Consider the following 12,247-nt stretch of genomic DNA (forward strand, 5'->3'; position numbering starts at 1 on the left):
CCAATTTGTACAACACTACTAGCTTAATTTTTGAGGAGGAGATTAGAATTTCTAGGAACAAATTAAAAAAAAAATGCTCTTAGACCTTGTTACACAGACGTGGAAGTTGATGATAACTGCTTTTTAAACTGCTGAATTCCACAGTGTTACACTTGAGCAAACTTATGAAAGAAAATACAACAATAGGTTTAATGACGAGTCCTCATATGTACAAGAATCCTGCCAATCTGATATATTTTTCCAAAACAAACTTGAATTACTGCTTTTTAACCAAAGGCTAATACTAAGAAAACAATTACTGAAACTTCACTAATACTGTTGTTCAGTGGCAGTATTAGAAAAAATATTAAACGCTAATCTATGCCTGTCAAGACAGATAAAGTGCCTTCTTACTTGTTACAATAAGGAACAATATTTGCTAACCCAGAAAATTAAGCTCTCACTCTGCTTCCCAGTAAACTAATTAGTAATTTTCTACTGTAAAATTTATTCCACATATTTCAGTATTAGATATTGTTATGATTCTCTTGAAGTCCCATTATTACAAGTCAAACTTGGTGGAGGCAGAAGACTATAAAAGCTCAACAAGAGCTTTTATTTTTTACACTAGAGCATTCAGTGCATGAGCCAATGGCATCCAACACATCTCTGCTTTACATGCAGATCTCCCTTACCTAAGGGAATAATGTGTCTGTTCAGAAGGCTTGAAGCGTCATCTTTGAGCCCTACTGTTTCTTATCTACAGCTAACAGGTCAAACAAGCCTTTAAGAGGTCCTTGAAATCCTCTCCAGAGCAATCATGCTTCTTGCTAATCCATTCCAGTTGCCACACAATAGTTTCTCGGGCGTTCATACCTCCTCCATCCAAAACACGCTTTGCCCTCACACTCCTGTTGCCACAGTGGACCTTCACTCAATCCCTGTGCAAAGTGATAGCTGCTCAGTTAGTCACATCACCTTCCTTGGAAATGGGTGCAAGGATGCCTCTGCTGGAACTTTTCTGTCAGCAGATGTCTTCTGTGCACTGCTGAAAACTCATGTTCACACCAGAGCATGCTATACCAAACAGGATCTGTATGCCTTAATTCAGTGCAGACTTATCTCAAATCTGCCAATAGCCAAGCCAGGCCTTTTGGATGTAAAAATTATGATAATGTTGAATCCATCAATATTTACAGTATTTTATGTTTTCAAGCACAAGAAAGAACTTGTTAACAAGTTCAGTCCCACCAATTAATATGCAAGTAGCAATATATTCTCTTGCATGGATAGTTTACAGTTCAGTTTCTCCCATACAGACAGTTATTGAATCCATCTGAATCTAGACCATTTGCTTTCAGCAGATCCCAAACACATCAACACTAATGTTGTACTAATCAACATACAGTAGCTTCATTATTGACCATTTGGCAACGATACATCTACTGCATAGTCTGAAAAGGTCAAAGCACTCAATCAGTTCAAAAGCAAATACTAATGCTTATTTAGGATAGCAGATCACCTTGTTGTGCATTTGTCGTAGGTCTCAAGAGACAGCACTGCAGACAGTTATTACTGTTCTTTCCTGCAAATTCTTCTATAAGTTTACTAATGTTAAGTTTACAAATACTGAAAAAGACAGCTTTTTTGATAGATGCATAGACAAAGCACTTAAGCAGTCTTAGCTTTAAACAAATGCTTAAGCCAAATTTGACTTGTGTAGCTAATATGTAATTAAATGACTTGCCCTAGTAAGATATCAACAGGTGACACATGAACAACCAAAGGATAGCAACAGCTGTGCCATATAACATCTAGGGCCCAATTCAATTTCTAGTAAGACTGCACAACAAAAGGCTACCATTATTTTATTCTCATAACATGCAAACCTCTTACTCCCTAGCATATACATTTACATACAAAACACTAACTTTTCAAGCATCCTATGAAATTGCTGAGTTATTAAACTTCTATTCATCTCAAAAGACAACGTATGTTTACATACTTACAAAAGCCTGTCCTAGAAAGCAGAGTTAATTTAAGCAATTATAATTGCCAAGATCCTGTAATACTTTAAAACCTCAATATATTGTCCACATCTGCTTACAAGATTATTAGAGTTTTTATGTAAATATATCTTTGCATGTGTGTATTTCTAAATGAAAATGTATGTGTGTATATATATATCATATATAAATATATATTAATCTTTGAAACAGTGATAAAATTTTGAATGGAATAAAGATCAAAGCATTGTATTTTGTTTTAGAATTCCCTATACCTTTTAAATATTTGTTTTGAATAAAATCATCTCACTTATCTAATGGTTTTCACTCAAATTTCACGAGAAAACAGTAAAACTCTCCTCATCTTACAGATACAGAAATAAAGGCACGGAGAGGTAAAGCAGCTTGATCAGAATGTACCTATCAAGTCAGATGCAACACTAATATGGAGCCCACTTCTCCTCAGCTGTCATGAATCTGCTCGTATGGCCACACACAATATTCATTTAACTAAGAAAACATCACTACTTTCACACTCAGTATTTTGTAACTTCCCTGTTTACTGAAACCAAGCTATAAAGTCAGGGTACAAAGACAGAACTGCAAAGGTTCCCAGGACCAATATATAATTTTGCTTTCTAATTGCACATGGTTGTTAAATCTGAAAAGCGTATCAAGGACAGAAATTCTCACTTGATCAAGATCCTTGCAATGACAAATGTGAACCTTTAACACTATTAACAGTTCTTCTGAAATAACTCACTGCAAGGGGTAACCCAACGGAGAAGTGTATGCTGCGTTCCTGACTCATTTCCTCTTCCACAGCCCAAGGAACCTTACCGTCTTAACTGCTACAGAATGTGACCCAAGCTAACATGATGGTGGAGGCTTGCAGAGACTGATCTGGAAATACGATCTGTACACAGAAACAGACAACTAGACAGTGCCCACTCGTTACAGCAAATGTACATTTCTGTTTGCTGAAACAACAGAAACATCAAGCATCATCTGTTTGATGACGGCCTCAGTTAGACAGATGCACTTAAGTTATCATGAATTTACTGTAGAAATTTTTTCCATAACATCTAAATATTTGCAGAGAACTCAAACTGCCTCAAACTTTTAAGCTGTCTTCGACAAAGGCAAATAAACATTCATCAAGTGACCTTGTCTGAACTGGAAATAAGTCAAAAAGTCTGATTAAAAACAAAAGCTTTAGTAAAAGGTTAGTGAGCTAAATGTAATCACTTCTAAAAATGAATCCACCAAAACTCAGTATTTAATCTGCAAAAGCTTACACAGTTATTATACAGTAAGCAAGTGCCCACAGTAGTTTGTCCATGGCTGCAGTACTCATTTGCATTTGTAACAATTTCTTTAGGATTAATTTCATGTAACTGTATACCTATTTTTCCCCCCCTAAGCGAGACAGTATTTTACCTGTGCACATAATGCAGCTCATGTATGGAATGTATAGCAAGCACCATTTCACCAATGTAGAACCTAGCCATATCTTCAGGAAGCTTGTCCTCAAACTTACTGAGAAGCGTCAGTAAGTCACCACCAACATAGTAGTCCATCACTAGATACTGAAAAGGGAAAAAAATGAAGCAGTGAAGTACTGAGAGACAGTTGGTTAAAAAAAATTAAAAGTTCATCAGTTAATGCTGAATAAATTTTTTTCTTAAGAATGGGGAAAGTAGTCAAAATTGGTAATCTGTTTTGCTATTTGCTTATTTATAGTAAATGCATACAATATTCCTTTAATAACCATAGTAAAGATGATACATTAAAATAGTTTTTATCATAAAAAAATTAAGATAGTGGCAGCAGCAAAACAAATAAATCAGGGTCAATTTATTTCCATCTTAATTAGTGTTTAAAGACAAAAATCAGTGTTTTCACACAAAAAAAATGCAGGTTATTAACCCTTAAACGGAAAATATCAGGAAGGGACAAAAAGAAAATAAGCTAGTTAAAAGTATGAATTTATTGAAGAATATTTGAGCTATACTTCTCATTAACAGGAAATACTTGATACCACTTATAGGAGACAATACTTTGTGAATGAGAAACAGTGACGATCAATGTTTTAACTAATTTTATGCAAGCTGCTTTTTGTCTAACTTGTGCATCTATTTTCAGATGGTAAAATTTTGAGAAGCAGCACGTACTTAAATGTAGGATACTTATAGTATGCTAATCATTTGTTGAGGGAAACATTTCTCTTTATAGACACAAGGAGCAACAACCCAAACTTCCTCTGAACAGTATTTTGATTAAAATTTCACTGAAAACTCTTATGGAAAAAAAGTGTTTTTAAGACTGATATGTCTAAATATAAGTATTTCATTACTACAACTAATTTTGATACCACTTCATTAACATTAGTGGTTCCAAGAGTGGGACTTATCACATCAACATGTTCAAAAAGTGCCATATTTCATGTACCAGGATTTCATTAATAAAAAAATAGAACCATAAAGTTTCATCCCTCTGATCAGCAAAATTATTTTCTTAGAATTTTCCACTAAAATAGCTATTTCTCCATTTTTGTGCACAACTGCAAAATTGTTCCAATGTGACAAAAATGGCTATTCTACTGCTAGAAGTAATTCATTATTAAGTATTGCATTTAAGGCAAAATTAAAAACCAACAGTTGACAAGTTATTGAATACAGTGTGAGGACCAGCCTATATTGTAAGAATCATTGCTGCATATATGCAGGTCTTTTTAACTACAAACCATTTTTAGTATATCTTTAAGAAATTCACTGGAAAACAAAACACTGGAATGTCTATATTTTGTAGAATTGTGTGTATAAAGGGAATAAAGCCTTCAGTTATTTCTAGATTCTCCAATGTCAGCTACTACTTGTCTACTTTAACATCTTATCTTTTCTTTCTTTAAGTGTCTCATTAGGAAGTCTTTCATTATGCAGCCAAAGGAGAATGGCTGGTCTCTCGGTGTGAAGACACCAACCTTCTGCGTCTGCTTCAGGCTTAGCTGGCATGGTTTTGCATTTAAGAATCACTAGCTAAAATGCACAGAGATCACTGGGAGCAGATATCAGAACCTAGAGCTTTCTCTTCCGGGAGTGATATCCTCTCCAGGCTGCAGAACCAAGCTCAGCTGCCTGTTCTCCTCTTGCTCTTTGTTCCGTGCTACAGAATAATCCAGGATCAACAGCAAAGCTGAAAAGTAAATCCAACCTGCTTGGGGTCTACAATGTGGCAGCACTTTCCTGAGATAGGGAAAACTGCAGCTATAAACTTTTCCAAGTTGAGCAGAGGACTGAATGCAGATCTTTTAGTCCCTAGACAAGTGATCTGACCACTAAGATACTATAGTGAGAGACCCTTCTGCCCAAGTTGACAAAACATATCAGGAAGTGGCTTTCACTTGGAAACATTTTCTTCTTCATATATCATTTATAATAGAGTGAATGAAACGCAGATACACTTCATCTGTGAGTACCAGATGCTTACAAGACAGAAATGCTGAATAACAGTCCAAAACAGAAGGCAGCATCTCAGCACAGGCAGTAGCAGAACTCAGGCAGGCTGGGAATCTCCTATCCGGTTGCTACGTAGCTGTTGGTTTCTTGGATATTGGATCTTAAGTCTAAGTTCTGCTGTCAGCTAAAGCTTCAACATCTAAGATGCCTTTGGGAACTTGGGGTACATTATACTGCTATAACTTGTTCGGAATAGATTTTTATAAGATGGTATGACCAACTCAGACCCCTGTTTATATTGTTACTAGTACTGCTTGCTGTAACTACAGCTCAAGTTTTTTCTTGAGTAGCTGCATTTTTAGGTGGAAGCTACTTGGAAATACCACACTTAAGAACATCTTGAATAATTTTTATGCAAGTCTGAAGGCTATTTCTAAGAGGAACTGAAATTATGACATATCTTCACCTCAGAGGCAGTGCCCCAGGTAACTAAACTCTGAGGGGTAAAAAATCTGGCTCTGTCAAAGTAAAGCACTAATTAAATGGAAATTGACTGAATGAGGGCCCTGATCGTTAATTTGGCCACAGTGTGCTTGTTACTCTAAAAATACTTTAAACATGACACATTCTTAAAACTGTTTGTTTTGTTCCAGCACCTCTGAGAAAGTCTGAGCATCTTCCAACTCCTTCTTATGCTTGGTTCCTGAACCCATATATATGTTGTCATCAATATGCTTTTTCCCTATTTATAAATGAAGAACTTGAAAACTTTTACACTGTGATTATGCCACTGTTACAGTGCTGCAGGCCCACAAAGCTAGCCACGTGCAAGCTGTGTGTTTCAGTCTGCTGACATATGCCAGGGCCTAACCACCACTTTTACCTTTGTCACAGAAGTCAGAAACATGGCTCGTATGTTATAATGCTAGTTACCAATAATTTTACAGTATAATCATTACAATTTTATTTTAAAATATTGGTATTTTTTGTCAAGTGTTGCTAAACTCCCCAAAACTGAGACGACTAGTCTGTTGATTTACATATTTTATTTAATTGCTTTCAGAAAGCTGTTATTTTTATGGACACTTTTCAAATATGAACTTAATTAGTTTTTAAAAATAAAATGTTAAATTTCCTTTGCCATCTTAACAAAGTCTTGCTTCAAAAGACATTTTGAATGTTTAAAGTAAAATAAAAATAATTTTTCACAGAATCAGCGTACTTCAAACTTGTTTATTGCACAGTCATCCAAAAAAATGTTTAAGCATAATATACTTTAAGGGCAGATTCATTAAAGCGATTAACTAACTCTGAGTATACTACTGGACGACATGAATTTCTCACTCTCCTGTAGTCCTTTGAAGTTTTTCTTCAAGGGAAAAAACAAGAATGTCAAAACACCACCGCGAGGCATAAAGTAGCCTGATTTATTGCACCAGTATCCTTAAATTTACCAAAAATAAAAGTTCTTTCATAGCATAAAGCTTTTGTTTGCTGAAGAATCAAACATACCAAATAGTTCTCATCCTGAAAGGCATAGTGCAATGTAGTAATCCACTGACAATCTCCATTCACCAAAACATTTCTCTCTTCTCGGAAACAAGCGGTCTAAAAGAAGAGAGGAAAAAAGCCATTGTCAATATCTACAAGGATTTTCACAGGATGAATACATATGCATGTTTTATGGGATTATTGAAATTTCTGAATAGAAGTCTCTGTTCATTAGAATTCAGTCTACGCAAGAGACAAGCTCGGGAATCTCTGCAGGTTTGTAGTTAGGCAATCAGTCATTCTAATCCTGACTGTGGCCTTAAAAAGCAAACAATCAAAAAAAACCTAAACAACCCACAAACCAATTTGAGATAACACTGAATCTTTGTTCCATAATGTATTTAAAAAGACGCAGAAAAGTGGTAACTTGCCACTGCAACGTATGGCAGAATGATAATGGTGCTAGGAGAATAAGCCTGGCTCTTCCAAACACAACCGTCATGAAAATACAGTTTCATGTATGCATCTCTTACACTGCAGTTTCAGTTGCAGACATTGCCAACACTGTAAGAAATGGGCAAAAATCACTACTATTCTCCATCTTTGTCCTGTATAACATATTTCCATTTTCAATAATCTTTCCTCTACTTCAAACGGCACACTGCAACACTTCGAAAAACCTAGGCTCTATGCCGCAGGTTTTCACAGCTTCTTTATATAAAAAAAGAACTTTTATAAAACTTCTATATCCTTCTATAAAGGAGTCTTCCTTTATAAGAATACACTAATGTTTTTTATTAGATTAAAACCAACAGGATGCAGACCTTAGGATTCTTTCACTACTCCATTCAGAAAGTCATTTGGATGTTCCGTATTTGCCAATTCAAGTGCTCAGGTTCTAGATAAAGATTGATTTGTTCTTGTTGGTGCCACTTTTCCAGAAAAAGTCCTAAGGAAAGAACATTCCTGGAAAGCTCAAACCTCTCCTACTGGAGAAGATCATATTAGGGTCAAGTTGGAAAGCTAGCAATTATTGGTGTGAAGAAATATAAATAGTAATTAACGTTAACTCAGATGATTTTAAGGTTTACAAATACAAGGCCAAAGTATCACTTTACAGAAAGTCTGGCAGCAACAGTAGCTTAAAATAATCCACTCCCTTGCTCTAGAACAGCAGTTTGTTGTTTTAGCTCCACTGTTTGGCAAGACTGCCAACACATAGAACTAATATATTTATTTTTGAACATACAAGCTGATCCAGTTCACCGGGCAGCCTCAAACGCTGAGGGAGTGTTATGAACACTTTCAAACCAGTTTCACTTTGCATCACGACTTCACACCGCTAAGCTATCCTTTTCAGCTTCCACTAGTTTAAAATGCCTTATGAGCCATACCTGGAAAAGTTTGACAGTCTACCCAACACCTACCTGGGACCTGTTTGGAACTGTAACACGCTAATGGCCCTGCGTATTGTTGTCGGAACAATGAACACAAATGCTGCACCTTATCAATTTAAGTAACATGCCCATTTTTGCGTGTGACCTCCATTAACAGGTGTCAGTTGATGTTTACTAATTTTCCCTGCATTTTAGTCACAGTATCTTTTTAGAGAGCACCTTCTTTCTCGCAGCATTTACACAAATAAGCAGTATTTGGATTAACTTTTTGCTATGTTTAATAAGTTACACAATGCTCCATATTACAATTCACAAATCAAATATAAATCAGTATAATATGCTTCCTGAACCATTGATACAGTGGATGACAAAACATCTAAAGGGAGCTTTTCAATGGAATGACCCAATTAAGAGGCTATTGTATATTTGCAGGTTTCACTTTAAAATGGACATTTACCACACAGAAAAATTAAAATTTCCCAAATGTTTTATGAACTTGATATGCAGGTTATAAGACCTTGTTTATCCAGGAAAAGTAGCCAGCCAAATCCAGCAAACAAACCACACAGGAAGAGATTCTTGATAAATGAGTATGGCATAAGAGACAGCTGCCCTCACCATCCCATGAAGAAATTGGTGGAAAGAGGACTTAACTGGACTGTTATTTGTCCCAAGTGTAAACTGGGAGAACTGTTGCTCATTATAGCTCTTTCTTGGTAGATACCCCTCTTCTACCTCTTGCTTGCCTAACATATGTGAAGATGATACTTCCTAATCATCTCTTATACATCTACATGAAAAGGTTAGACATTTAGTGAAGCCATTTAATTAAAGCCACTTTAGAAAAAGACTGAAGCCAGCATAGTTGCATCTTTATTAAAATTTGAAAACCTCCCAAAGGCATTTTGATTCAAACTAATTCTATACTGATTAGTGAATTGATCTGACTGAAATCTGTGTAGAAATGGCACCAAGTTTCCCCACATAGGCAAAGCCTTATTACAGAACCAGTGGTGCAACACAGCCAAGAGCATAAATCCTCCTGACAGCTCAAAGAACAGTACAGTAGCAGCGGCTGCCTCCGCTTGTAAAGAAGAGTAAGGACTGATGGACAGAGTGTGACTAAATCAGGCAAATACAGTGGTGAAGAGGGGCTTAGCAAAGGGCAAGAGATTTAATCATGGGAAAAGAGGTGGAACTGACTTACTGAAAGGGAAGAGAGAGACTACAGAGGGTGGAGAGGTGATGCCAGGAAGGCGAAAAAGAGTAGGACAGGGATGGATCAGTAGGCTTAGTCTGCAGCAAGACATTAGCCCTTGTCTCTTATTACAACTGCTACAAATATTAATGCAGTATATATATCTTCACCTCAAGCCTGTTGCTCATTTAACTGTTGATTTTTTTTTTTTTAATAATAAACTTGCCATGACTTAGGTTTTTCTTCTATAGCGCAAGAGGAGATATTCTAGGAATACGCCACTTACCATGGCATATTCTCAGTGGGTTCTTTGAAAACTGCCTTTCCTAATCTGTGAAGTACCCATTACACATTTATGGTAGATCTTCTTTTGTAAAATATCCTTTATATTATTATTATTTTTTTAAACAGACCTACCTTCTTAATTTTTGGTTTTACAATCTCAATTTGTAGTTCCAAAGTGTTTAGTTATAGTTTTACCAGTTATATAAAGCCTGTTGTAAACTGTAGGATGCAAAACTCCTTAATATATGCTTCTGAATGCAAGAGAAAAAAAGATCTTCTCATAAAGTTGTTGTATGCAGCTGTGAATGTCATAGTAGCACCAATCTCAGCTTTCATGTAGTCTTTAACATGCCTTTACTGTAAACAAAAAATCTGGCCAATAAATTCAGGGTAAGAACTAGGGCAGACTGTCTGGTAAACGAATATGCAGTAATGCTGAGAACAACAGATGCCTGGAAGGGACTGTCAGACTTGATTGCATTAAAACAGCTTAAGAAAAAAAAAAGAAAAAAAGAAAAAAGAATGAAGCTCCTGTGCTCATGAAATAATTCTTCTTAATCTGGAAGAGCTTCAATATTATTTTCCTAATACCATTTTAAAAATTCTCTAAGTTGAGAGCCATATTACTTACCTCTGCCCTTTTAAGCATTTCCCACTTATTTAGAATTTTCATTGCATAAATGCGTTCTGTACACTTCATTTTAACCACCGCAACCTGAAATAATAAGATACCTTGTTTAACAAAAGCATGGTCAGAGAAATTTAATATTTTAACAGCTTAATATTCTGACAGTATTAATAAAAATCGGTTAGTAAGCAGTCATCAGCAATCAACACACATGTGGGTAAATTACAAATTGATTCTTTGTTCCTTCTACACTGTTCCTCCATTACTACAAGGCACTGGATGCACAACACCATGCTTGATCAACTGTTCACGATCAAGTACATGGCGGCTGATACAGGAAGAGTACGAAGCTTTTTATCTGAAGATGCATAGTAAAGCTGCATTGTCTGCCAAGAACAAGCAATGTTTGTACACCATGCCTTCAACTAGTGAGGGAGCATTTAAAAGGGCAGCCTTAAGAAACAAGTAAAGCTGCTGTAAATAGAAATACACTACATTCAACTAATTTCTTTTACATTTTAGGTTTCAGAAGCTTGAAAGATATTTTCAAATTAAGGTCCTTTTGTGTACTGCATGCAGATATTTAAACAGAAGCAGAAACAGTATTCGCTTACTTATTCATAATTCTGCTTGAAGCATTTTACCACACATCCTATGTATTAGATTTGTTTAAATCAGTAGTTGTGCATATAGCTGTACAGTAGAAGAAAGACAGAATACAAGAACTCCAGGGCTTTATAGTCTTTGAAATCCTCTATAACTAGGTTTGACAGCAAGGTTTGTATTCTCCAAGACTAAAACTAATTCTTCTTTTACTAAAGCCATCATTTCCATGAACTCTTAATTTACATTAGGATTCTTACAGTTGGCAGAGAAAAACGAGAATCATAACTAGGACATCATCTTTACCGGATTATACATCGACTGCTTGAATACTTCTGCTTATACTGAGCTTGTTTCTATTTTGGAAGTATAAAACTGACCTACTATCAGCTTTCATTGCTTCTAGCAGTGCTCTGTATAGCAGTGGGTAAAGTAACAGGAATCACACCATGCTCACCTCTTCCATTGCTCAAAAACTTTTATCATGTATAGGGGGATTCAGATCGTGTATATATCATATAAAGGGGATATGCCAATTCTAAGATGCTGCTGCCTAGAAAACAACGTTGGGATAGTGCATCAAGCACAATGCAAAGTCAGCAGTCCTGAGGAGGCAAGAAAGGACATAACACCACCTTACAAGTAAAGAAGCTCCAGACAGGGGGCAGAGGTGAGACTGCTCCTCCAGTAACACAAGAATGGGACCTTCAACTTTAGGCGCGTCACTCTGTGGACTTACACCTAAGCCCCCCACCACTGAGTGCACGAAGCTCCCCTTAGTAGTCACATAGTGGATGCGGTACACCTAGTACACTACCCGCACAGTTATGTAATGGAAGCATATCTTAGGAAAAGGACCAGCAGGTACCTAACACAGGAAAGACAACATGGAAATTTAGCTCTAAATGTAGCTGGAGAAAAACACAGCTTACAGAAGAATTATTCTTAATGCTATCGAATATCCATAACTACATTACATCTCAGTCCCTCCTAGTGATGAGCATCTCCCATAGTTACCGCTCATGCTGTGGAGGGAGGATGAGTAAAATAAGGAAGTCTCAGCTGAGGTTCTTTAGGCACATATGAAACTGTTGAACACTGACGTTTAGTAATGGTTTAAAACATCCAGCTTTTTTCCTAGCTTTGTCATGACATTATAGTAAAATCTTATTGTAAAAAACTCTCCTTGCATACTCTTAATT

The 12,247-nt window shown here is 36.2% G+C and overlaps 1 protein-coding gene across 9 annotated transcripts in view; it reads right to left on the reverse strand.

The window, feature by feature from the left end:
* Positions 1-12,247, reverse strand: part of CDC42BPB (CDC42 binding protein kinase beta) — a 93,413-nt gene that overhangs the window by 42,901 nt on the left and 38,265 nt on the right. For all 9 annotated transcript variants that reach the window (XM_062576798.1, XM_062576794.1, XM_062576797.1 and 6 more), the window contains exons 3-5: positions 10,446-10,529; positions 6,956-7,051; positions 3,426-3,574 (exon numbers count right to left, since the gene is read on the reverse strand). In XM_062576798.1, the coding sequence (XP_062432782.1) occupies positions 3,426-3,574; positions 6,956-7,051; positions 10,446-10,529 (329 nt within the window). The remainder of the gene's footprint in view (positions 1-3,425; positions 3,575-6,955; positions 7,052-10,445; positions 10,530-12,247) is intronic.

The sequence above is a fragment of the Rhea pennata genome, chromosome 5, assembly GCF_028389875.1.
Source record: "Rhea pennata isolate bPtePen1 chromosome 5, bPtePen1.pri, whole genome shotgun sequence".
NCBI lineage: Eukaryota > Metazoa > Chordata > Aves > Rheiformes > Rheidae > Rhea > Rhea pennata.